General features: G+C 48.6%; 1 protein-coding gene across 3 annotated transcripts in view; it reads left to right on the top strand.

Moving 5' to 3' along the window:
• The window catches only part of CHKA (choline kinase alpha), a 60,632-nt gene that overhangs the window by 23,012 nt on the left and 10,444 nt on the right, over window positions 1–27,176 (top strand). For 2 of the 3 annotated variants that reach the window (XM_078057717.1, XM_078057715.1), the window contains exons 2-9: window positions 2,137–2,248; window positions 13,199–13,252; window positions 20,635–20,748; window positions 23,438–23,571; window positions 23,849–23,953; window positions 24,473–24,531; window positions 26,197–26,284; window positions 26,715–26,823. In XM_078057717.1, coding sequence (XP_077913843.1) covers window positions 2,137–2,248; window positions 13,199–13,252; window positions 20,635–20,748; window positions 23,438–23,571; window positions 23,849–23,953; window positions 24,473–24,531; window positions 26,197–26,284; window positions 26,715–26,823 — 775 coding nt within the window. The remainder of the gene's footprint in view (window positions 1–2,136; window positions 2,249–13,198; window positions 13,253–20,634; window positions 20,749–23,437; window positions 23,572–23,848; window positions 23,954–24,472; window positions 24,532–26,196; window positions 26,285–26,714; window positions 26,824–27,176) is intronic. The other variant, XM_078057716.1, reaches the window with a different exon arrangement.

The raw sequence follows: 27,176 nt of genomic DNA on the forward strand, positions 1-27,176 counted from the left end.
TGCTACTCCAGTACTCAGACACAACACAACAAGCCTGTCTCCTTCTTCCTGCCTTCCAGCCTCCCTCCAGGGCCCCCAATGGCAGACCCTAACTGGGAGCGGCCGGCAAAGGAGATTTGTAACGGGTGGAACCCCCGGCCCAACGTCACAACCGAGAACTGAAGTGTGGACTTGTTGCTCAGAGACCAGAGCTTCGCGATTGACACACTGTCCTCTCCTTGTTTCAGACAACAGGATAGAGGACAGGAAGAAAGGGACAAAGCCCATGAGGATGTCTTAAGTTGACTTCCAAAAGTCACATAAACACTTCCTTTTACATTCTGTTTGTCAGCACCTGGTCACACGGGCACACCTACCCGTAAAGGCAGCTGGTAAATAGTCTTCATGCTAGGCACGTTGCTGCCTGGATAAAACCTGGAAAGGGAGGAGAATGTCTGCCACAGAAGCAGAATTTTCAGAATTGTTATCTCCTGTTAATACACCAACATTAACAAACTTCCAGATAAAAATTTCTCCCTGTTCTCTTTTCTCCCCACACAATCTCTTGGTCTGTCTTTTGTAGCTCTTGGCAGTGCTTGTCAGTGTGTGCTCATAATCACTGTGCAGTCACACCGTCCCTGTACCTGACAGTGTGAATTAGGTGTGTATTTTAGTCTCACTTTGGTATTTTAGTCTCACAGGTGGCTCCTGTGACCGGGGGGTGTCCTTCTCAGCTTTATATCCAGAGACTGGACTTTATATCCAGAGAGTTGACTAGACTGGACTGGTTATGGATGGGGCAGGGAAAAGCTGGTGGCTCCTGTGACCGGGGGGTGTCCTTCTAGAAAGCTGTGGTTTGATCTCCTGGTCACTTTCTCTCCCAGAGTTGCGTGCCTACTGCCCTATGATGCTGAAGCCTCTGACAGTCAGGGGTGGACTCGGTTTGGTGGAGCGTGTAGCCTCCGACACTGACTGTCCTGTGATTTCTCTTCTTTGTCTTCATTAGAGAGGCTGTTTCTTGAGAGCAAGGGCAGAGCATAGTTCAATTTTGTATTATCCTAGCTTCCAGCATAGTGCTTGGCTTAGGTAATAGTTCCTGAAGATTCACTGGCTAGATTAGGATTTAGGGACTCTGAAGTCTGCTGCAGATGAGGTGCTTCGTGTCTGGAGCTCCTGACTGTGCAGTATCTCATATTCCTTCATTTAGCTCTGATTTCTCCATTAACTACCCTTTCTCTCTACCTAATCGTGTCCAACCCAGGCAGGTGATTTGTCCCAAAGGCAGTTTATTCTCCTGTTCAAATGACCCCTGTAACTTGTTTCTTGTCTCTCCTCGTCAAAGTGGAAGGTTCAGGGTACTGAGATCTCCTATCATTTCCTCTGAGCGCTTCAAGAACCAGTCAGTGTTGCAAGTTTTTTGAAAAGGCTGTTAGTCAAAATCGATTGAGATGTTTTTAATAACATGGAGCTATATATACTTGAAGTGGAAGGTCCTCGGGGAGGTGGGTTAAGTACTGCCCCAAGATTTTAACCAGGTCACTATGGGAACATCGTGGAGGTTTTGGATCCTAGAAGAACATGAGCCTGGAAGAATGCATCTGGGATGCCCCCCCCCCAGGGTTGCGCAGGGTCCTCTTCTGTCCTCCTCGTTCTCTGGAGGCGCACCCTGTGCAGGTGCACACATGCAATTTAGAGCTCACCTCCAGTGTTAAGCTAAGAAGAACAGATAGGGAATTTGCCTGTTTTGTTTTTTTTTTTTAAAGATTTTATTTATTTATTTCACAAAGAGAGAGAGATAGTGAGAGCAGGAACACAAGCAGGGGGAGTGGGAGAGGGAGAAGCAGGCTTCCCGCCAAGCAGGGAGCCTGATGCGGGGCTCGATCCCAGGAACCTGGGATCATGACTGAGCCGAAGGCAGATGCTTAACGACTGAGCCACCCAGGCGCCCCGGGAATTTGCTGGTTTTTAATGTGACTCTGGAATTGATCCAAACACCATGGAGCTCATCGTGTATATCCCAGGTATCCTGAGAGTAGATGGAGACTTCGATGGGAGTAGTTCCTGTGGGACCCTGACGTCTTATCTGTAGTTGTCCAAGAAGGGCGGTTTAGCTGACCTTCAACATACTGACGCTTACTGTCCTTTGACTTCCAACAGAGGTGGCCTCAGTAACATGCTGTTCCAGTGCTCCTTTCCCGACACCGTGGCCACCATTGGTGACGAGCCTCGGAAGGTGCTCCTGCGGCTCTACGGGGCGATTTTAAAGATGGTGAGTCCGTAGGCTGCGTGGGGACGGGAGGGCCCTGTGAACAGTTTTCATCCTCTCTGCTAAATTACCTGGGAAGAGATTTTAAATACTGTAGTGGTGGTTATTAAAGCTATTTTTACATATTGCTTTTATTTTAATTGGGCTGCACAACTGGGTTTTTTGCTTATATCCTGTTATGTTCTGAATTCCTGTTTTTGCTTATAATTTATTAGTAAGGCAGTACAAATATTCTCAGCTTTATATCCAGAGAAAAGTATGATGTTGGTTAAATCTTTAGTAGTGGTTATGATGCTTGGATTTTCCACACATTGAAATTTTTAGCTCAGACCTAGGTTGTAAAATTCTAATGTGGAAAAGGTATTGTTTTTAATAACATGATCATAAAGGTTTTACAGGGCACAGGGGAGCCCCGTGGACAAAATATAATCTCAGTGGAGCTGAATTTATTAACTACCTCCCTTTGAGATTTCTTTAAAATGTTGAATTTGTTAGACTCATAATCTTTCTAAATTTTTACATATTGAATCTAATTTTCAATTAAAGTGCCTTATTTATTGAATTGTCTTTATCAATTGTAGGAGATCCCAAATATCTGGATTTTTTTTTTCTATTTATACCATGAATTTACCATTTTACTGACCACATATACAAATGTTTGTTTGATATCTTTCTATGGTAGAATTTTAATATCCATTTAAATCTTCTTCGGAAGGGCCCATTTTGATCTTCATGAAATGGAGAATAGTTTTCTGACTTAATGTTTTAAGAGACTAGTCTCAGCTCAATCTGAAGGGCAGATTATGCCCATGTCTACGATAATTCGATTTTAATGTTCAGAAATATCAAAGTTAAAGCTGGCACTCTGTGTCATAATGTGACTGAGCCTTTTTGTTGGATAGTTTTCCTTGGCCTTGCCAGGCTGTGAAGTGCTCAGGATCTGAGTGTTGGAAGCCATGTGCCCTTTGCCCAGGAAACCTGAGGCCACTTTGTGATGAGGAACACACAGCTGACCCTGACTCTGACCCCTTAGCAATGGTACACAAGCAACAGGGTTCTTGTGTTGGCCATGCAGTTGGGTTTTTCATTTAATCAAGTTGCACTTTCAAAGCACAGTTTTTGAAAAACCCAGTTAATGTCCTTTTGCTACTTTCAATGAGCTCAGGCTTGAGCCATTTTATCTTTGAGGACTTTTACATCCTCTAACCATTAGTCCCATTTCTGCTCATTTGTGTGCTTTCATGTGGGCAACACTTTTAAAATACTTTAATAACCAGCGGCTGGAATTGCACGTGATACAGACTATTATTTAAATCTGATTTATGAGGCTTTCGTTTGTATTCATAACTTTAACTAGGGGCATTTTAAACGTGCACTATGCGCCCCTCCAGGGGCCAGGCTAAACTAGGCGCCAGATTCTGTTCTGGATCTGTGCTGTTTGGGGTGCTGGTCACCAGCCATAGGGGGCTATCAGACGTTTGAAGTGTGGCGAGTGTGACCGAGGGTGGGGATTTTAAATTTTAATTACTTTTAATTAACTTACATTGAAATGGTCGCACGTCCTGGTGGCTGCCGCGCTGGACAGCACAGCTCTAGAACGTGCTGTTACTGGACAGTAACTTGGTGAAGCCGTCGATGGCACGGCCTGGCCCTGAGCAGTTAACTCTCCCCCTAATAAAGGTTCACTATCAGTAGTTAGTATTTTGTCCTTTTCAAAATTTTAGTGGTCCAGAATTACTGCCTTATAGTACTTACAAGTAATAAAAATGCCTGGAAATAGGATTTGTTTTAGCATTTCTATGTCCCTGTTTATTTTTAGGTAACTCAAAAATAAACAGAATAATTAAAGGCACTTAAAGTGGAATTAATTCTTGCCAAACTAATAGAATGGAGTATGTTTTTACATCTAGGTCTAATTCATAGGGGGGCACTCTACATTTAGCTTCTTAATTATGTTTTTATTAGGCAAATGTCAGTTGCCATTCCCGAATCTGCCTCTGCCGAGCAGGGCGGAAACTCTGCCGGGAGACGAGCAGCTTACTAACTGGACAGTCCGCGGGTTCTCCAGGCTCACGATTGACTTACTGGACAGCGGTCTCATTTTTGCTGGAAAAAAGCTGTTCCTTCGCTTTAGAGGAGGGAATCTGTTTTAGTATAAATACTTGGTGGGTTGAGTCCTTAGTTCAAGGACACTTTTTTTGTGCAGTTCAAACTTAGTAAAAATATGAGACCTACAGCCTCAAATGGAAATGTTTTGGAGAGGTTTTTGGCTGAGGTTTTTGTTCTTCAGGGCTCGGCAGGGGCACTGGTTGCCAGGTGGAACTTTAGGCATGAATGGCCATTGTAAACTGTGGGTCATTTGAATACCTTGACAGCAGGCGGAGGGGAACCAGACTGGGGCGCTCTGAGAAGTGGCCGCGGGAGAGAGAAGGCCGTCGCTGCAGACATGGAGTCCGTAAGGCACGAGCCAGGTGGCCCCTGCCAGCAGGTGCCGGCAAAGCTGAGCTCTCCCAGCGCTGGGCCGGGGATCTCACCACAGACTTCAGTGCCTTTTCAGATATTCCCAAGTCCGACTTAAAGGATCTGTGATTTTTGTTGCTGGGTGTGAGTTCACTCATATTGCTGACCAGCTCTTTGGAATGAATCTGGCCTACAGCAGAGGGACAGACAGACAGAGTCTGCCATGAGGCTTCTGTTCCCACCACCACAACAAAAAAAATGTTGCCAGAGTGATAGTGATTTGTTAGGATTTGCATGCATTGAGAGATGTGGCTGAGCAAATCTAGAGCCCGCCCAAATAATAAATCCCGTTACTTTCATAAATGAATGGATTAAAAACAGAAACATAATACCACTCAGATGTTATACTTTCTCCGTCTGTACTCTCCCTGTGGGGAAAGCACACATGTCCCTATGCATGTATGTGCACTGTCCAGATAAACTGGGATCCCCGAAAGCGGCCGTATAAATGCTGCTGTAGCATGCTTTAGGGTGGGTCAGGATAAGCTCCTTCTTTAAAAAATGTTAACTGACAACTACGGGTAATGATAGACCTGTGTATCTTCTCAGACGGTCTTGCTGTTTTGCTTAATGACACGCTAGAGTAGTCGAGTTCTGTCCTTTCCTTCCCTTACCTCTGAGGATCAAATGTTAAGGAGAAATATTTCTTTGATTTACATTTACAGTCCTTTACAAGTGACTTGGTTGAAGATAATTAGATGTTGCTCAGCTTTTGGCTGAGGCCATGGCAGTGAGATACTGCTCCTCCGTGCTGTCCACTCCAGGCTACGGGGCAGAAAGCCGGCAGTTTCTGTCCCCGAACTTCGTTCTCTCCCAGCCCGTTACAACATACAACACTATAAACATCAAAATACCCGTCTGATCTTAAAGAAGTACCTGCCGATACAGTTCAGGGTCTGTTTCACATGGCCCAACCTTCATTTTAACGGGGAGGGTTAGTTTCTTTAGTTGCACAGATGACGGATGCAGAATTCCCCTGCAGAATCACCCCTAGGCACAGTAGGACAGTTTCGAGAAGGTGAGAAGTACTAGTTCAGCCTTTGCCACGTGGAAAGAGATGTGATTGCTAGAAGAGAGCTTGAAACGATAATGCAAGCTATAAATGTAACTTGGTTTTTTTCCTTTCTGATACGGGAAGGAACATGAGCTCCGCAACGTCCAGTAGCAGACTTATCAAAGCAGCAAGTTTGGCTGATTACAAATAACCCGTTTGCTTATTTATCATGAATTGTGGAAGACACAAATGTCAGTACGTATTGTTCATTCAATGTAACCTGTGCCAGTTGGCGCAAGTCTCAGAGGATTGCTTTGTCCCTTCCTCTGTCAGAACAGTGACTCTGTGTTGAGCCAGTTCCTTCTGTGCATGAATGGAGAGATTTGGCCTCACCGTTTTGAACGGTCTCACAGGCATGAATGTCTATAAAACACATCAAAGATCTCTCAAGTGTTGTCTGGGAAAATGTTTTTGTGTGTTCTTTGAGCAATAGAAGGCTAATATTAGTGCTTGTTTGAGTACTAACCATAATAAAATTAAAGGCATCAAAGCACAACGCAGATATGTATTCATGACTCAAAAGAGTGCAGTCTGGGACATGGTCTGTTTTAAATCCAGAAAGCAAAATGTCATCTTCCCTGTTTTCTCTTAATCCCAGTTTAAATATAAATTAAAGCACCCTAACATAAGGGAACCAGACAATATGCGAACAGCCCATAGGTAGCTCATACTGAACTATCAGCGACTGAGAAATTGACTGCTTACAAACATTGCAGAGACCGTCTGATTCATGCTCCCTCACGAAGAGCCCTGCTTTGTCCCAAGAGCCTGGGGAGAGCACATGTCCCTGGTAACTGAGTACTGTGAACTCTGTGCATTTTTTCTCATCGTGTTAGGATCATCATGAGTTTAAGTTGTTTTGTTTACTCTGCGTTTTAAAAAAAATCCCCTTGGACTTTAAATGTGGTGTAATTTTATCTATTCCTAAGGTAGTCAACTTCCCTCCCAGAAGTAACACATCATTCTCGTATTATGTGTTCCCATTTGGTCTAACCTAGTATTTCTTCAGTTAATACTCGAGAGATAGTCGCCAAATCACTATCTGCGGCCCTTCCATACCTGCTTTGGTGCCTTCTTTTCATAACTAAATAAATGGCAGACTACTGTGTCTAATTTTGACATATGCAAAGTGTCTTTGTCTTGCTGGTCTTAAATGTTTGGGATTTATAGCATGAAGCCAATACAGATTTCTGGTCCCTGGAACGATGGTGTGACTGCAGCCCACCCGTCCGGGGAAGGAATGTCTTTGTGTTGGGTGGCGTGAAGGGCACTTGGGGGGAATGTACCACTTTAGCTGTCTGTGCATGTGTTCTCTGCCGCAGGCTGTCCATGCGATCGTGCCTGGAGCACTCTGGTTTCCAGGTGACAGACACGATTCACGGTATAGTATGAGTCCTCTGAAGTTGGAGCATTCTCTACAGCTTTAATTTCTTTCTTTTAGTCCTTGGTTTCAAGAAATGCTTTTTAAAAAGAAAATTGTAATGCTTTTGTTAAGTAGCACCAGCTACAGTTTGTGCTGTGCTCGCAAGAGTATAGCAATTAAGATTTCAGAATGATATGTAACGAATATATCACTTTTTGGTTTTGGGTTTTCCTTTGGTTTTTGTTTTGTTTTGTTTTGTTTTTCTTTTTGATCCAAGGCAAATCCAGTCCCTTTCTTCTGTTTCCTCAGTAGAAAATGATTTGGTAATTTTAGAAATTTATGGGCCTCAAAATTCACTTGAGGTATTTAGCTGCTTCTTCCTTCATACTACTTTCAGCGTTAAGGGAACACCATAGTGTATTGATATTTTGGTCCGAGTTAGAAACAAACTCTCTTCTTAGTGCTTATCAGTTGGTATCCTCCCCGTACCCCGAGGGTCAGCAGTGCTGGTCCAGCGTGGAGGCACACACAGGCTAGAGAAGCCAGGCCACTCTTCCTGGAAACATGTTGCTTGCAGGTCAGCCCTTGGGGTGCTCATGACTAATGCACTTGAAGCCTTGGGGGCCTTGGGGCAGAGATTAGACATAAATTTTGAGAAGGTCCTGGAAGGAGCCTTTCTTCTGGTTTATGTCTTCCTAGAGCCTCTTAAAACTTCTAGTCTTCTGTTAATGAAGCACATCATTGAACTTTGCAGAGTTCAGAGGATCAAATTGTTTTAGAATGTTCTTCAAGGTAATCGAAGATGCTCTAGAGAAGACCATTAAATGTTAAAAATCGTTTGTCTGTTTAAGTTATTGTAAGTCGTATCTGCTCTTTAGAGAATCACATAAGCTATACTTTACTTTTTTTTAAAAGATTTTATTTTTAAGTAATCATTACGTCCAACGTGGAGCTCGAACTCGAGACCCCGAGATCAGTGGCACGCTTCACCGACTGAACCAGCTCAGCGCCCCCAGCTATACTTTAAATCATTACATTGTGATCTTACATTTTAACGTGTTCTGTAAAATATTTTTTCAGAAAATGCTGTAAGAGACCAAAAAAAGCAATAAATACAGAATGTTTTCATAGAAATCAGGGAGAAGGAAGGTTAGGGTCCATGGTAACATTGAGAAGAAAACGTACTGCAGAAGATTATGGAAGGAGCCACATGACTACTGTGTATTCTCTGGAGCTAGAGTTCTCACACTGTCCCTCCTGTCCCTGCCCCAGCTCACCTGAGGCATGGCACAGAGCCCTACCAGGAACAGGGAGGGTGGTAGGTGCTGCCCCCGTGTCGACCCCTAGAGAGTCAAGTGTGGTCAGATCTTAGGGTGGATCCTCAGAGCCACAGGCCACACAGTAAAGAGCCCATGCCACTCCAGGACCAGACGACCATCACAGTGACTGAACGTTCCAAATAGTACAACACCTCCTGTTTTGGAGGTAAATACCGACAGTCTGGGACTCAACTCACGAGGATAATCCCAGATTTTCCTAGACCAGATTGTTAGATGTCCTAGAAGTTGAGTCTAGCTAACATTTGGATTGTTCTTTCTTAATATCTCATTTATGGGTCCCAGAGTGTTTTTTAAAAGGCCACAACCAACTTGCTCTTTTGTTCAGAAACTTTAAAAGAGACAGGTGAGGGCCGCCTGGCTCTTTCAATCGGTAGAGCTCGCAACTTTTGATCTCAGAGCTGTTGAGTTAAAGCCCCGCGTTGGGCGTGCAGTCTACTTAAAATAGATAAATAAGCCAGCTGAGTGCTCTGTGTAGTTTTTTGTGCTTCTGTTTTTGGTGGAGAAGGAAGGGCTAATGGGAAGAGCTGTCCTCCATGTTTCTATCACTCTTTTTTGTATCTTTTTATTTCTGTGGCCACCATTACATTTAGCATAGTGACTACTTCCTCCTTTATATAACAGTATCTGTAATTGACGATGGTTGGATTTCTTAAACAGCATTTCCAATGTATTATACTGTTGACGACATGTCATTGCTTGTAGCTGATTTGACACTTTTCCCAGCCTGTCCCACCAGCAGCTAGCTCATGCAGTGGTGGGCTTTTAAAGATACTTTTAGACAAATGTTTCAGTGTTACAAATGACATTAAATAGCTGGATGCCACTTCATGCCACTTTCACTGATTTATTTATATGCACAGCCACACATACACAGACTGCAGGGAAAGCGAGGTGTGCTTTGTTTCAGCGCACAAATGTGGCTTTATTAAAGTAGTTCAGTTGTAAGACTAGCTCCCTCGTCATTAGAGAAATCTGTCATTAAGAACTGGCCAGATGATAAGAGTTTATTCTGCCCAATAGCTTAGACAAATCAGAAGAAATAAATCTGTTATATTTTGGAATATTGGGTAACTATTTTTTTTTCAAGATTTTATTTATTTGACAGAGAGAGACACAGCGAGAGAGGGAACACAAGCAGGGGGAGTGGGAGAGGGAGAAGCAGGCTTCCCGCGGAGCAGGGAGCCTGATGCGGGGCTCGATCCCAGGACCCTGAGATCATGACCTGAGCCGAAGGCAGTTGCTTAACTACTGAGCCACCCAGGTGCCCCGAATATTGGGTAACTTTAAATAGAACATTTTTGAATCCTAAAATTATATAAGACAAAATTCAGTCAAGTGATATTTTCTCCTTTTAGCCCCTAAAGTTGTCTTATTATTTAATGATTTTCATTTTTTTTCAGAGCATGAAATAAAACATTTTAAAAACTAATAACCTAGAATATGAAGGGTACGTTTTTCCCATAGTCTTTATTTTTTATTTTTATTTTTTAAGATTTTATTTATTTGAGAGAGGGTAAGTGAGAGAACACAAGCAGGGGAAGTGGCAGAAACAGAGGGAGAAGCAAGCTTCCCCCTGAGCAGGGAGCCTGATGCGGGGCTCGATCCCAGGACCCCAGGATCATGACCTGAGCTTGAAATCAGACGCTCAACTGACTGAGCCACCAAGGCACCCCGTCTGTGTTTATTTTTAAAAAAGACTTTATTATGGGGAATTTACATACAGAAGTGGAGCAGAAGAGTGTAATGAGCCCCAGGTACCCCAATATCCGTCTTTCCCTCTGACCAGTCCTTCAGCCTCGCCCTTGTTCATTCTCTGGAGTTATTCTGAAGCATATTCCAGACATCACATAAGCGTTTCCATCTGTATCTATATAAGATGATTTAAAAAAAAAAAAATGACCATGATAATGTTTACTTCAAAATGTTTTAGTAATTACATGATATTAACCAGTATTCAAATTCCTAATGTAAAAAATTTTAGTTTTATTTTATATATGACAGCTTGTCTTTATTAACATGAAAAGTTGCAAAAAATTTGGAGTCCTGTTAAATGTTTATACAATATATTTTAATACCTGCTTCAAATAAACTTGTGCCTCTGACGTAAAATCTCACAGATTCCAAGATACATTTTACTCCCCATCCTTCTGCACAAAAAAGTTCTCTGACCTCTCTTTTGGCAATGTGAGTCTGTCTCTCGTTGGCTTATCAGGATGAGGCCTCTTCTCTCACTTTTCGTGAGTGTCTAATTGGTTTGAGATTTCCTGGTCTTACTCTTCTTGTTTACAGGATTGAGGGAACCTGAACATTCTGTACTGAGGAAACAGAACAGAGGGTTGAATATGGCAGAAGTCCATCTTGCCTTCATGATGGTGCTCTTATGGTATAAGTAATGCATTCATTTGGGGGTGGAATGGAGTGGGCAGGGGTGGGGAAATTCTTAACAGAATTTATTTCCACTGGTGTGAGTATTACAAAGGAATGGCCTTGGGAACTAAGGCAATTTGTAACTTTAGATGAAGTGACTTGCTTTCCGAGAGCACCATTGGACAAAGGAAAGGGACTTCTGTTGGCTGAATAACCCATTTACTGTATCTCCCTAAGAAGATACAGTTCGAATAATAACAGCATAGGAATAACCATAGTCATTTAGAATTTTGTACAGGTCAAATCCCGTTACAACAAACTTCAGTAGGATATCCAAATTTCATATATCATATTATAGAACATTTTGTTCTTAACTTTCCTAAGGGAGAACAAGCACAGGATTTAACGTTTTGGGGGCATTTTGGCCCCATTCAGCATCCAAATGAATACCATAGCCAGTTTGCCCATGACTCGGACCATGGATGCGAGTTTGCCCGAAGCTGGCTGGCTCCGTGGCGGAGGCTGTGCCTTGAGCTCCACAGCGTGGCCGGTCCTTTAGTCGTGCTGACAAAAAGCGTAGTGGGCAGTAGGATTGCTTGGTGCTTTGGGCGAAGACTAACCATAAATGAAAGATGGAGGCCCGATTCGTGAGGAGCTGGTAGGCCACTGGGGAGAGAGGGGACAAGGAAAGTCTGAGTCTGAGGTCGCAGCGCAGCCGTGGGGGTGGTTCGGAGTTAAGGAAGGAGCGAAGCTTTTGTGGTACCCAGTTGCTCCTCCCGAGAGGTTACCACGTCACACACCCAAGCCGTCAGCAAAAGTCTACAAGTATTTCTGGGGTGTTTTCATTTTTGTAGCTTTCATTGTAACGGGATTTAACCTGTAACATCTTTCCATCAGAGAAACGCAGATTACCCAAGTGAAAGTATATATCCCCCCATTTGTGCTTTCTGTATTTTGTACCAAATGAACTTCACGGGATGTTAAAGATGTTATTGAATATGTATAAGTGCAAGTCTTTTGCAGATAGCTTCATGAACATGGATGTTTGTTTGCCTCTATGCTGAGGAAGCTAGCACAGGCACTGTTGTGCGGAGCGCGCATGAGAGCATCTGTGGAGTGTGTCCGTGCAGGAGGGATGGGCGCGCTGCCCTAACGCACTGGGGTCTTTGAATGGCGCTAGCGTAGCTGGTGTTGCTTAACGTGGCATTTTTTTCCCCTGTCCACACTTTCCACTCTTGGTACAGGTATTTTTGATAAAGCAGTGGAATGGAAAGGTATGTTTTTCATGGGATGTTCAAGAATCTTTTACCTTCACATTTTTAAAAAATTCCCTTTATGGGCTTCCTTCTGTGTGTCTGGCTTAAGCCAGCCTAGTTTAATTATAACAACATTTCTAGAGGCAATATTTAAGTGTAAAATTTTTACATGATGCTTAAAAGTTTCTGACTTGCTCTTCTCCATCCCCTTATTAAAGATAGTATGAAGATTTTTAAAGCACTTGGGGTGGGGGGTTGCTTTTAAAAGATACGATCTGTGACATGAAGAAAGAATGTAGCCAGAGAGTTGCTTATGGTAGTTAAGGATCTAGCTGTTATTGCTAGATCCCTGGTTTCCAACAATTTGCAGTTTCATTGACGAAAGTGCTATAAAAATATCCTTAATATATTAACATATGAAGTAAGTGTAAGGACTTCATTAAATTCGCATAACCCTCTTTTTGGTGGAGGAAGAATTCAGATTGAGCCAGTGACAGGCTGAGCGAGCAGGGCTAGTCTGTGAAAGTGGCAAGTTGGCAGGCTCGTCGCACGGGTCCTGTGCCAAGGCTCCTGCCTGCACGGGGCCTTCTTGTCTGTCCCCGTTCTGTGCTGACCATGGCGACTTGCCACGGGTGTGTGTACACTCCCGGTTCTTGCAGGAAGGAAGCTTCCTCAGGATAGTGTTGACTTGAAGGGACCACCTAGCTAAATTGGGGAGACCACTTGACCCTTTGTCTTGGGAAGGCCTGATTGGAAGAGCGCCCCCTATTGACTTTCCTCCGACAATGCCATTGTGAAAAGGTACCTGGCTGTTTGGGGTCAACAGCACATTCCTTTTCTTGTAAAGAAATGAAGCGATTCCTCGGGTGTTGGTCCTAGTGCTGGACACTGGTGGCGCATTTTACTCTGCCGCTGGTGACTTCCGTGGGTTGAGGAGCACTCGTTAAAGATCTGTGATGTTTTGTAAACCTTGACTGTTGTGGTGGTTGCAAAGTTAGTGTGTGTTTGGTGTTCCCCATCTTACCAGAAGTGTTTGCTTTTTCTCATTCGTAGAGGTCCTGTAATAAAGAGGGATCCGAACAAGCTCAGAAAGAAAATGAATTTCAAGTAAGTAATTAAGTCCGTTCTGCATCTGTCTGAGGTTGTAAGCGGTGTTCGTGGTGCCAATTTGCTCGCTGCCCCCAGAGGGGCCGAGCCGATTCTCAGAGGATGGGCTCTTGCCACGCGGGGAGCCTCCTCCGTAAGAACGAGCGTGCCTGGCTATTTTTAGTTCCTGCTGAATGTAGGCAGCGGACGTGTGGTGTCCTTATGGCAATCTAAACAGCATTTGGGGTGCCGAGAGAAGGCGGTTTAGGGAGCGCTTGTGCGTGACAGGACGTGGAGGCAACCTGGCTCGGGTGCTGTGCCTCTGACCCCCTCCTTCTGTCCGCGTGACACCGAAGCCGGCGTGGCCCGGGTGAGCAGGAGTGCCTTTTCCCACCCGCCGGCCCCTGGTCAGAAGGGCCCCTCTCTGAAATGCTTATGTTCAGAAGAGCTTGAGGTCAAGAGCACTGATGTGTCCACCTGGTCCCTCTTTGAGGCTCAGAAGTGGGGAGTCTAGCGCAGTGATGTCCACATGCCAGGGCTAAACCACCTTCGAGCACACTGGCCCAGTGTATGCACCACCCCCCCCAACGCAGACATAGGTACACTGGTTTTCCTCGCTGTAGACTATTGAAATTGTCGGGAAATAGGAATTAAAAAGAGGTGAGATCATAAAGGAATAAAAGTACTAATGTTTCCCCCTCACGTGTCGGTGGATTGTTCATGGTGCACCCTGCTCTGGAGACCCCGGTCTGGTGGATCTAGAACGTGTGCTCTGGGTGGCACTGACAGACGCCACCGGGTGGGAAGCGATGGACATGTTTTCCACCAGCCTGAGTCCTCGGTGTATAGGCCTGTGTGTGTCCTGGTGGTCGACAAGGCTGGGCCACGGGGGCCTCCGCGATGCCAGACCCACAGCGCGTTCTCAGTTCTGGTTAACTTGGCTTCCCCCTGCCCTTTCTGAAACGTTCTCTTCCCCTCCTCGGCTCCTTTCTGGGCCTGACCTCCTGTTGTCTGAAGTGCTCCACAACTTGCCCGAGGCCCTCTTCCCGTGCTGCCCCTCTGCGCCGTCCGCCCCCCACCTTCCCTGGGCCGTGTCGCCAGGTCCAAGGCTGAACACATGGTCTCCACCCCACCCCCTCCGAGGAACCTCAGTGTCTCCTTTCTCTGCAGATGGAAAGCCAGGAGGCCCTCCGACACCCTCCTCTCTGTCACCCTGTATCCGAACCATGAGCCCATTGTTTCCCTGTGGGCTCTACCCTGGGTCTGTATGCTCGTCCCCTTCAGTACCACCCACCTCCCTAGGCCAGGCTGCCCCCGTCTCCTCTGGGGGCTCTACTTCCACTCCTGCCCAGCTGCTCCTCTGATCAGGTCAGCCTGTGGCCTGACATCCGTCAGCGCTCCCTGTGCCCCAGGCCAGCTGCCCCTGGTCTGACCCTGCGGGGCTTTCCATTCTCTCTGGTGTCCTTCCCCATTCTCGCTCTCCAGCCACGTTGTCCTAAGCTGTGTGGTTTTCTTCGCAGATGCTGTTCCTTCCAGTTGGAATGCTCCCAACTTTCCCACCTGCACTTCTGCTTGTAATTAGGACCTCACTCAAGGGTTGCTTCCCCACGGAGCCCTCCTGCCCTCTCGACTAGGTGTATGTCTCTGTTTCATGCCCTCACCCCGAGCACCATCTGTCTGTCCTCTGTACTTCCTCTGGCTATAAGTTTTCAGCGTGATGCGATTCGTGTCTGCCTCCTGTTCTTGAGAGGGTCCATGCTCAGGGCAGGACCTCGCCGCCTCTTGCTGTCTCGCTGTGGCTATCAAGCCCACTATCCAGTGGGGCGCTGATAGAATTGTCGAATGCTGGCTGCAGCCAGAACTCGTGCACAACTCTGGAACAGTCTGCCCCTTGCCTGCTGGTGCACACACTCCTTGTCCCTTCCTCTCCTCAGTCCACGATGTTCTTTGAGCCCCTTTGGATGGCTGGCCTTTGTCTGCAGTCTTTGTCCCCTCTCTTCTGAATGTGTCCTGTGCTAACTGGCCTCTCTACAGCCTCACTGTCCCAGAGACCCCTCCCCTGCAGCTCCCTAAGGGAGGATGTTTTCCCATCACATCCTGGTACTTGGCGGGGGGGGGGGGGGGGGGGGGAAGGGATGTCTTCTTGGTTTTCCTCATTCCTGCTTCCAAACCATTTCTCCTCTGTTGAAAACCCTCCTGAGAGCTACCCTGGTTCGGTGAAGATCTGGCTTGGTCTTGAACCCGGTCACCTTGCCCTCTCTGGGCCCGTACCCGAGCAACTGGGCATCATTAGAGGGAAACCCCATGGTCGGGAGGACTACCGGCCTGTCTGGGAGGCTCGCCTTCCTGACCGGGCCCCTCCCTGCCCGGCTGCTGTGATCTCGGCCCTCATCTTCCCACTTCCAGCCCGGGAGCCTTTCCACAGGCTGGTCCTTCCCTTGTGCTCCTGACTCCAGGTCTCCTCTCTCCTCTCCCCCTGTCCACGGGCGTATTGCTGCTGTCCCTCACAGGGGACAGAGCTTGCCAGCCTTGCCCGCATCTGCTCCCTCTCTGTAGCAGGATTTCTTTTTTTCTTGGAAAAAAGTGTTGAATGTTTGGGACAGCACAGAATAACATAATAAACACCCTTACCCCACTGCACAGAATTAGTTATTGATTTTGTTATATTGCTTGATTTCAGTCTTTCTTGTATACATTTATTTATTTTTAACTTTTTATTTCAGAAGAATTGTAGACGTACAGGAAGTTGGCAGAACTAGTACAGAGAGCTCCCCTGCACCCCCTCCCCAGTCCCTCTGTCACTAACACCTTGCACAGCCCTGATCAACGCCAGCACAATAATAGCAGCTAAGCTGCAGGCCTTATTTGACTTTCCCAGGTTTTTCCACTGACGCTCTCTTGTCCTGTTCCAGGGTGTAGCCGAGGCCCCACGCGGCGTATGCTGTTTGTCCTCCCTCGTCTGTTCCATCTGCCTCCATGTTAACTTCCAGTCCCGAGGCTTGTTAAGCACATGGATCAGTTATTTCATAGAATGTTCCCTTAGTATAGGTTCGTCTCACCTTTTCTTGTGACTGGAATGAGGTTATATATTTTTGGCAAGAATATCACAGAAATGTTATTCTGTCTTCTCCAAAAGTTCATAATCTCGATATTCTTATTACAGGATTTTAATTTTTATAAAGAAATACAACTGTGTAGGTAAAGTAAATTGTCATTCTGCACACCTCTGCCTCCCCAGCAGTCCCCCTCCCTCTTCCATTCGCTGTTCCCCCCTGCCCGCCTGTCCCCTGCCCCATCTGGTCACACCAAGGACTTCCGCATTGCCGGACCCAGCGGCCACCTTACCCTTCTCCCATGTTTCCCCTGGGCAGCCGGCACAGCTCTCGCCTTCACCCTCGAGGCCGCCCTCCTGCCCCCATCTGAATCAGGGCTTCACGTGGTGGGTTGTAAAACCTCGAAGGGCATGTGAAATGTCAGCATTTTTGCTGCTTTTTAAAATGAAATAGGCTAAAAATACTAGAAAGTCTTGCACAGTGGTGAGCATGTAAGTTTGTTTTAGGGGTTGGGTGTGCTGGATAGCTTGCTGTGTAAAATGGGCTCCTTCCTGTGGGGACAGTCACTGGGAGCGCTCAGGCTCTGTGCGGGTTCCTCTTCGGTGGCCATGCGTCAGCCTTAGACGCTGTGGGTGTGCTGAGGACTTCATGGCTGGCCCAGACCTCCCGGCTTCTCTGAGCTCATTTTGTCCTCTTCTTCCCTGATAGCTCTGCTCCGCTGGGGGAGGGGGTCTCCCAGGTCCCTGAATGTGCTTGCTTCTCACCCCTCAGGTGTCTGTGTCACCATCTCCTTAGAAGCAGCCACCCCAATCCGCCCTGCCCCGTCCTGTCCCCGCAGTTATCGCAGCCTGCGCTGGCCTTGTGCATTCTTGTCTGCTTCTCGCTCTGGAAGGGGGTCCCTGGGTCGTGTCTTGTTCTTGTTTCCCCGGGGCTTAACACAGTGCCAGGCACATAGGGGACCTCCAGTAAATATTTTTGGGCTAAATATATATGAATGTTTCTGAATCCAAAGTAAATCGTTTCAAGTGGAGGTAGGACCTTCTGTCCCCAGGAAGTGCGACCAGCTGCGGTTGGGTGGCCGGTGGCTGTGCCCGGGCTTGCTGGGGCAGAGGACTGGGGCGTGCGGGTCCCGCCCTGTTCTTTACTGTGCCGGCTTCCTTAAATAGCAAGCAGGAAGGTGTTTGGAGACCTGGTAGTTACAGAAAGGCTTCCAGTAGTTGATGCACTCATTCTAAGATTACCTACTATCCCTCTTAACCTCTCCATTTTTCTTGCTTCTTAACCTGTCCGTCTTTCTTAAGTGTTTTCCTTCTTTTCTTCCTCCGAATTCTTTCCTCCACACGCAGCTCCCCTTCCTCCCTACTGGGAATAAATGCTGAACTGCAGTATTACATGTGAACAAAGAGATTTCTTGTTTACGGTGTTCAGAGAAATGCCAGAGAGAATTGCAAAGCTCTTAAGTCTCCGTCCACCTTCTCTCCACCATCCCGGTGACGGGTTGACTTGGCTCTGGAGGGCTCCGGGCAGTGTGTTCAGCCCCGCAACGGCACGGCCTTGGTACTGAGTGCACGCGACGCCCAGCGTGCTAAGCCTCCTGAAGGAACGCGGTGGGGCTTCACCTCTGTATAAAGTTTGCAACTTCAAACTCGAAGGCCCCTTTAGGACCGGGCACAGATATGTGTTTTATATGGAGCCCACCCTGATACCCTTGGGCTTAGTCACTTTACATGGAGGGAAACTGAAAAACAAATTTTAATTGTGATGAAACCTGGATACCTAGACGGAAGAAATCCTGACTGAACTCTGAAATTGTGGGGGGGGGGGGGCGTACAGCTGCCTAAGGGCTGCGCAACCCGCCTGCTGTCACACCCTGGAGCCCTGGGGTCCCGCCGTGCCCAGCCTGCCTTCGCCACGGCATTTCGCTTCGTGCGGGTTCCAGGTGGAGAGTTTGAGAGACGCCTTGCAGACCTGTGCACGCTCTTCTGCGGGCGTCTCTGGTGCTGGACGGGGGCCAGCAGTGACTGTACCTCCTCCAGGGGGTTCTCCTCTCAAACCTGCTCTCAGCTCTGTGGACCTGACAGATCAGTGCTACGTTTGTACTGTCTGTGTCTTAGTCTGCTCAGGCTGCCGTAACGGACTCCCCGGGGCTGCCCAGACATTTATTTCTGGAGGCTGGAGGTCTGAGGTCTGGGTGCTGGGTTCCTGGCCTGCAGGTGCTCCCCTCTCCCTGTGTCCTCACGTGGTGGAGGGACGGAGGGAGGGACAGCAGGCTCTCTGGGACCCTTCATACAAGGACGCTGATCACATGGACACCCTGCACTCGTGACCTCATCTATACGTAACCACCTCCTAAAGGCCCATCTCCAGACACCATCCCACTGGGGGTTAAGGCTTCAATGCATGAATTTGGGGAGGACATAGTTTAGCTCATAGCAGTCCTAGATACAAAACTGCAAATGAGGGGTGCCTGGGGGGGCTCAGTCGTTAAGTATCTGCCTTCGGCTCAGGTTACGATCTCAGGGTCCTGGGATCGAGCCCCGCATCAGGCTCCCTGCTCTGCGGGAAGCCTGCTTCTACCTCTCCCTCTGCCCCTGCTTGTGTTCCCTCTCTCGCTGTGTCTCTCTCTGTCAAATAAATAAATAAAATCTTAAAAAAAAAAAAAAAACCCACAAATGAGGGACGCCTGGGTGGCTCAGTCGTTAAGCGTCTGCCTTCGGCTCAGGTCATGGTCCCGGGGTCCTGGGATCGAGCCCCGCATCGGGCTCCCTGCTCAGCGGGAAGCCTGCTTCTCCCTCTCCCACTCCCCCTGCTTGTGTTCCCTCTCTCGCTGTGTTTCTGTCAAATAAATAAATAAAGTCTTAAAAAAAAAAAAAACTGCAAATGAGTAAATAAAATTACGCCTCACAAGGTGGTCAGACCACAGTTGTAGGTGACACAAGACAGTGGCTAAACTATAATTGTGGGAGGTCACCGGCTGGCAAATCTGTTTGCTCCCCCAAATGTGAGAGTGACCAAATTACTTTTTCCTCTAATGTGGTTCCATGTCCTTTGGAAAAGTAACTTCTCTGTTTTCTTCTCTGTAACTTTAGCATCCTGTCATTGCCTGAGTAGGTCCTGTTGCGTGTGTGGTTTTTTTGGTTTTGTTTTTTAGATTTTATTTATTTGAGAGAAAGGAGGGGGAGCACAAGCAGGGGGAGCGGGAGAAGCAGACTCCCCGCTGAGCAGGGAGCCCCATTCAGGGCTTGATCCCAGGACCCTGGGATCACGACCTGAGCTAAAAGGCAGACGGCTAATGACTGAGCCATCCAGGCACCCTGCGTGTGTTTTTATAACCTGAGTTTATAACCTGAGTTTAAAGAGCTGTTTCACTTTGGGCAGTGTTTCTGCGGGATCATAGTCCCCAGGGCGCATTTCTTAACAAGGGGTGAATAAGGATTACCTGAAAGCATTTTCTAGCTACACTTGCCGGCCCCTCCTCAGACACAGTGGCCTAGAGGCTAATTTGCTGTTTAATGGCAAAGTACTAAGGAGTGAATTTGAACTGAGACCAAAAGATAGTTTTGTTTTTTTTTTTAAGATTTTATTTCAGAGAGAGAGAGAGAACACAAGCAGGGGGAGAGGCAGAGGGAGAGGGAGAAGCAGACTCCCCACTAAGCAGGGAGCCCGATGCGGGGCTCGATCCCAGGACCCTGAGATCATGACCTGACGCTTAACTGACTGAGCCACCCAGGCACCGCTAAAAGATAGTTTTTGAAGGCAGGATGATTCTAGATCCCACATGGGTTATTAGGACTGAAGATAGCATATGAGCATCATTGGGTTTTGGCAAGAGGCAAACATTAAAACGGCAGCAGGGAGAAGATTGGGAAGAGCAGAGCATAGATCCCGTGAATGCTCCATGCCAGGGTGCTCTTTGGACCCAAAAAACAGGCCCAGGTCTGTCAGTCGCCCTTAAGGATCGGTTTGGGGGCAGAAGGCCCCTGTGGCCGGTGCACTCCTGCTCTGTGCTGACCAGAATGGACAGCATATTGGTGGCCTTTGGGAAGATGTCATGGGTGGAACTCAGAGAAGTTTTAAAATAAATGCAAGCAAGAAAATACCAATAGACACTGTTCTATTTTTGGAATCAGTGACTCAGTTAAACTTGACTTTTCAATCTCATCAGTATAGTGTGATGGTTGCAAGCGCGGATCCTGCAGATTACAAGATGCTGACCTCTGTTTCTTCGTATTTAAAGTGGGGGTGGTGCTGGTAGCGCCCGATGGTAGGGATGCTGGGGGTGGAAGCGCTTGTGGGGCCTGCACGTAGTCAGCCCTCAGTAAACATCCGGTGTGTTGCTGTCTGTTTTAGGGGGCCGAGGCCATGGTTCTGGAGAGCGTTATGTTTGCCATTCTTGCAGAGAGGGCGCTTGGGCCAAAGCTCTACGGCATCTTTCCCCAAGGCCGCCTGGAGCAGTTCATCCCGGTAAGATGTGTTCTCGACTGGTCAGTTGACAGACGCCACAGACAGAAGACGGTTCTTTGTCTCGGTGCTGCGGGAGCCTGAGAGGTCGTGGGCTGACATACTAAATGGGACTTAACATTATGAGACTGTATCAGAAATAAAGAAAAAACAGATTTCTATTGAATTTACATTAGAACCTCTGTCTTTCCTGCAAAGATGTTCATCCAAATGAAAACTATATATGAAACCTAACATTCCATTGTCCCCTAAAGCTGCTTGCCCTGAACCTTTCCCCTTTCCCCTTGTTCCTCTCAATTTTTGGGCCACCTTTAGAACTCAGTGCAGAGTTCTGGCCACACCAAGCCATACCTGGGTCTTTGCCCTGTGGGGCCGCCACTGTTCTTTGCCTTGTCTCCCAGCTCACTCCCTCCATGGAGTCTCCCCAGCTCCCATGTGCCCGTCAGCTGTCAGCTGATGGTGCAAGGCCCAGCTCAAGTCCTGTTTCCAAGAGTCAGGACTGTTTGCCTTTTCTTGCTGTCCTGAGGCATTTCTAAGGCTGCTGTAACACCTTCACCTGTGTGAGCTCCTCGAGGACCAGGGTCTCACGCCCTGCCTCACGTGGCCACCTCTGTGGGCAGGCTTGCCCTGTACAGTTGTGCGGTGGTTAAGCACAGGGCCCCCGGCTGAAGGGATGCTCTGCTTGCCAGGACTCAACCTGTTTTCAGCGGGAGGCTGGAGGAAGGGGTCCTAATTGTCTAATCTCCACCGCCCAGGGATAGGAGCCTTCTTGAGACCTGTGTCCCAGGAGGGGTGCCCTCTGCTGGTTGGTGCAGTGGTCTCATGTGTGCGGCTGCCAGCCTGGGGCTGTGCCGAAACCAGCAGACCTTCCGTCTTGGTCCCGGCACCTGGCTGGCCACTTGGCAGGGTTTTCATTTGTAACTGTCCCATAACATCCGACTGGTATGAGAATCAAATGAGATAGTAAAGTATCTGAAAGCATGGAAAATCTGAAACACTTCCTGTGGTTAGAAGTGGCGACATCTTAAGAACATAATATTGAGTGATAAAACCAGATTGTGGAAGACTACAAATAGTATACCATTTTAATAAAGCCCACTGAAAGCAAACTAAAAACTGTTTAAAATATACATGTGTGGTAAAACTTCTCTTTTTAGGGAAGGTAAAGGACCAGTGAACACAACCCAGAATAATGGGACTGTGCTGTTCTGCTTCTGAAATTCTGTCTTCTTTTGTATATAATGTTTTATATAGTGAAGGCTTTTTAAAGTTCTGTTAAAGAGTAGGTTGAACCACATGAAACTACGAGTCATCAACTGTTTTTGACCCCAGAAATGGTGATTTCATTTGGCTCAGCCTGCTAGTGCGTGTTATTTCCAGGTTCACTCCTGAGCACTGCATGGAGTGGGATGCATTCCACCTCGTCTGGTTCCTACAGCCGTTTTTCAGAGGGCACAGGAGAGTAGTGACTCTAAGGACCTGGTCAGTCTCCTATTGCTCTTTCCCTGTGCTGGGAAAGGAGCTTAGAACTCTGAAATATGTTCATCTTTGAGCATGGTTAGCCTGACTTTCCACAATGCCAAACAAAGTAATGGCATTTTTTTAACAGAGCCATGTGAAAGCTGAGTGAGCTCCCACTAGGAGCTGAGTCCCTTGTCCTTAACCTTGGCCCGATCACTTGATAACTTGGAGGATTCCCAGGTGGAGGAGGACGCAGTTGAGCCTGCTGCTTCCAGAAAGCTCTGAGCTCTCATCATCAGGCTCCCGCCATTTCGAGACCTCCTGGCTGGGTGCCGGCCCAGGGCCCTTGCCTGCCTTGTCTGCTCTAGGTCAGAGCAGCCCCGCAGGGACTCCATGTCATGTTTCTCATTTTATAGAAATCAGAAAGTCAGACTCAGAGGTCTGAGTAGCGTGCCTTTGGCCATGTGACTTTGAAATGAGGATTAAAGCCAGAATTTGAGCTGGTTTTCTCTAACTTGGAGGAATACCATGGCTGTGGCGCTCAGGATTTTCAGAGGCATGCCTCTTTGGGCTTCTGTAGGGGAGCAGTGCATGTGGAAAAGACAGACTGGTCTTAGTTGATTGTGATTTCCTCGGGAGGAGGAGCTGGGCCAGCGCAGTGGTGGGGGCTTGGCCCCTCTGTTTCTTCGTTCAGCTGTGCGCTCCGAGAGCCTGCTCCGTGCCGGGCGGGCTGCTGCAGCCGCCACCGTGGACGGGGGGGGGGGGGGGGGGGGGCGTGGCTCATCCTGAACTCCTGGCTGTGCTTCTCAGGCTGTGCTGAGCACCGTCTCTTGGCTGCGATGGGTCAGGCCGGGGTGTCTGAGCCACTGAAGGAGTTGGACACGGGCTCATGCAACAACCCTGAGACCCGGAGCTTTTACCTGGGAGGAGGGCGTCCTCTAGTGAGGGTACAGAGAAGAGAGGGGGAGTCCGCCTAGATGCTTGTATGTGAGAAGGACCTTCTCATGGTTAAAAGGGTTCAAAATAAAATTGGCCTGTGGAGGTGGCCCCCTGCTTGCTGAGAAATGCCCCGGCAGTCGCTGGGTCACTGTCCGCGGGGCACGTTCCGCAGGGAGTTTCATGCGCCAGCTGAGACAGACTGGCTGCTAGGTCTTAGCCTGGTGTGATCGCACCCCTAACCCTCCAGGTTCCCCGGAGAAATGCTGTTTTCTGACCCCCTTGTTCATTCCAGAGCCGGCGCTTAGACACTGAAGAATTAAGTTTGCCAGATATTTCTGCAGAAATAGCTGAGAAAATGGCCACATTTCATGGTATGAAAATGCCATTCAATAAGGAACCAAAATGGCTTTTTGGAACAATGGAAAAGTAAGTGGTCAAACCGCTTGGCTCTAACTCCGTTTTCTATTAGCGGCTACCAGAGGCGCAGAGTGAGTGCTCGTTTGCCGTGGTGGCAGGAGGTCTTCCTCTGCTCTGCCGAGCGGGTGGGCGGGCAGGGGACAAGCTTTCTCCAGGGCCTGGAGTCCCGGGCCGTGTCCCGGGCCAGGGGCTTCCCACTGCCCTCTCGTGATTATACTTGACAGGAGCCCCACTGGTGAGCTGCGGTGAACCAAGCAGTGAATTTTGTTCCCCCTTTTTCTGCCAGGTACCTGAACCAAGTGCTGAGGATTAAGTTTGCCGGGGAGCCGCGGGTCAAGCAGCTTCACCGTCTCCTCCACTACAACCTGCCCCTGGAGCTGGAGTACCTGAGGTGAGGAGCCGTCGCGAGCGTAGTCGGGGTTTTCTGAAACAAAACCCGAAGCAGAAGCCACGGGGGCAGGTGGGAGAATCGTTCAGCCCGAGCTCTGGCCTGCGAGTAGGGGCGCCGCGTGGTCTCTGGGGGCGCACTCACCCCGAGCTCGAGAAGGCACAGCTCTCGTCACTCACGGGTGTGAGCGGCGCCGAGGTCGTGGGGACCAGGACGGCCTTCGGGGCACTTGTGTCTTATTAGGAGAGACAGAGACAAGCAAACGCGTCCCCTAATGCCAGGTGGTGATCGCAGGTGTGACAGAAACCAGGGCCGGAGCAGACTGAGGAGGAGGGTCGTGCTCTGGGCCGGGAGGGCCTGCCCGGGGAAGAGGGGCTGCAAGCAGGGCTGGCGTGGAGCTCCGGGTTGCGCTCCCGGGGCTCACGGGGCCAGCGCTGCAGGGAGGCTGCGTGGCGGTGCCGAGCACCAGTCTCGTCCCAGGCGCGCCGAGACATCTGACCTGCGGTGTGATTCCCTTTGCAGGTCGCTGCTTGAATCCACCCCCTCTCCGGTTGTGTTTTGTCATAATGACTGTCAGGAAGGTAAGAATCGCTGCCTGTTATGTGAGGCTGGGCGTGCGTGTCTCGTTAGCGACCTCCAGCGTGTGTGACGAATGCCAGGTGTCCGCGCCGAGGGGAGTACATGCGTGAAATAATGGGACGGCCACACAGTGGAGTATTGTATGATTATGAAAAAGAATGAGGTCGTTTTTATGCAGACCAACAGAAAAATCTCCAGGATATATTAAGAGAAAAAAAGCAAGTTTTAGAAAAACACATGGGGTGTTCTCCCATTTTTGTAAAAAATATATTCATAGAAGAAAAAATGAGAACATTCACTAAACTGGGAGCTTGGATAAAGGACTGAAACCTTCAAAGTCACATGTTTGTTCAGTGTTTAACTCTGGTGAACACGCAACTTTGATAATCTGAGAACGCAGTAAGAGGTGACCGCCCCACTCTGTCCTGGGGGCCTTGCCCTGGCCACACCTCGCAGCTAATCGAGGCCATCTGCTCTCCTTGGGTTTCTCTGCCTTTCATAAAGTACGATGCCGGGTACCCCTCCGTCTGACTTCAGACGGAGGCCGCATCTAGCTGGGCAGCTCCCGCTGGTGCTGCGGTGGGGCCGGGCTTTGGTGAGGCTTTGCCTTGCTGTCCCTGTCCTTTCCATCACGGCTGGCTCACGTCCACCCTCGGGCCCTTTGCCAGGCTCAGCCGTTTGTTTTTGATTTTGACAACAGTCCCTGTTGAAGACCAGTCATCAATCAGACATGAGTTTGATAGTCTATTAATTAGCTGATCACAGTCGGGCAAGTCGAGCAGGGTGTAGACTGTTAGCGGGCCATAGTCAGCTGCAGGATGTCACCAGCGGGGTCTGCGGGAGGTCTGCTGGCCAGTGAAAGGCTGGAGGAGGTGGGGCTTGTACGTTTACTTATTCTGCTGCTCTGAGCATCTCCTTTTAATGTCCCCTGGAAGCGGATTTTGTGTGCTGAAAAGCCTAGAAAGAGCACCTCCTGCAGAAACCCTGGAGAGAGCGTGGCCAAAGAACTAGCAAAGCCTGGCTCACCAGTGCTCAGCCGCCAGCCTGGTAGTGACCGATGGTGGACATTGTGTCACCTGTGGGAGGTCTTGGAACGGATGCCTGAAGAGCCAGTCTGCTGCCAGTTCACTTCGGGCCCAGAATTCAGCCGTACAGGAAATACGGTGGAGGGAATGCTGCCTGTGGTCTCCTTGGAGAACCAGGCGAGGCAAAGCATCGGGGCCAAGTAGGGTCCACAGAGCCCGGTGCGGCTGAGCACACCCGTGGCGTCCTCATCAGGGAGGACAGCAGGACACAGCTTCCTAGCTGCTGGGGAGGTTGGGTCGGCTAGAACTCCAGCGTGCCAGTCAAGCATTTTCCTTTGTGCCCGCGTGTGAAAAGTCTGGGGAGTGCTGCCCCAACAAGCTGAGGGAGAGCCATTCTTGTTCCTGGGTGAGCGTGGGGCCGTGTTACTCTCGGCTGTCAGTGTGACCCAGGGCCTTCTGCCGAGGGCTGGGCCTCGGGGGGCCGTGCTGCTCCCGGCACTCCACGGCCTCTGCTCATTCCCTGCATGGTTGGGGTTCCCTGACGGGATCAGAACCACTCTTGGCCCTTCTGTTCAAGGACTTGTGCCTTCGACTGGGCAACACAGCCATAGTAAATGGCATGTCATCCAAACCTTTTTGCAGGTAATATCTTAATGCTGGAGGGCAGAGAGAATTCCGAAAAGCAGAGACTGATGCTCATCGACTTCGAATACAGCAGTTATAATTACAGGTATGAAACAGCTACAGGAGGAGAGGGGAGCCTTGCCACAGGACCCTGGGAGCTAGCGCACTGCCCCAGCGGCCTGCAGCCCGGGCCTGTTCTTCACTGGTAGTGGGGGGGCAGCAGTGAGCGATCAGAACTCAGAATTTGGTGCTTTGTTGGCTTCAGAGATCAGAGTACTGAGTGCAAGAGAATGTTCTTGAACAACTGCCCCTGCGTGGTGGGTCGGTCGGGTGGCACTTTTGTAGCATCAGCTCTGGTTCTGGTAACCGCCCTGTTGGCTCTTCCTGTCCCTGAGGCAGTCGTCCTTGGGGGACCTCAGGAAGGACAGTTGTTGCTGGGAGGGATGCTCACGACTCAGCCTTTTCCCTTCTCTGACCAGGGAGCCTCATGGTGTGGCAGTTTGCCCCCTTCTCTGCAGCTCTTACCTCTTTTTCAGGGGATTCGACATTGGGAATCATTTCTGTGAATGGATGTACGACTATAACTATGCAAAGTACCCTTTCTTCAGAGCGAACATCCTCAAGTACCCCACCAAGAAACAACAGGTAGGGGATGGCTGTGTGTAGGCTTGGTAGTAGCCAAACTGCAGGAGTCCACTTTATGCAGTTAGAATTGATTGCATCTTCGTTTTTAATGACAGGCCCCCCCCTTTTATTTTTTAAAGATTTTGTTTATTTGAGAGAGAGAGATTGCGAGAGAGAGCACAAGCAGCGGGGAGAGGGAGAAGCAGACTCCCCGCTGAGCAGGGAGCCCAATGCGGGACTCGATCCCAGGACCCTGAGATCATGACCTGACCCGAAGGCAGATGCTTAACCAGCTCAGCCACCCAGGCGCCCCTAACAACACCCTTTTCAAATCGCAGAATGGTTAAGCAAACCCTTTTGCTCTAAAATGTTAT

This window comes from Halichoerus grypus, chromosome 11, assembly GCF_964656455.1.
Source record: "Halichoerus grypus chromosome 11, mHalGry1.hap1.1, whole genome shotgun sequence".
Classification (NCBI taxonomy): Eukaryota; Metazoa; Chordata; class Mammalia; order Carnivora; family Phocidae; genus Halichoerus; species Halichoerus grypus.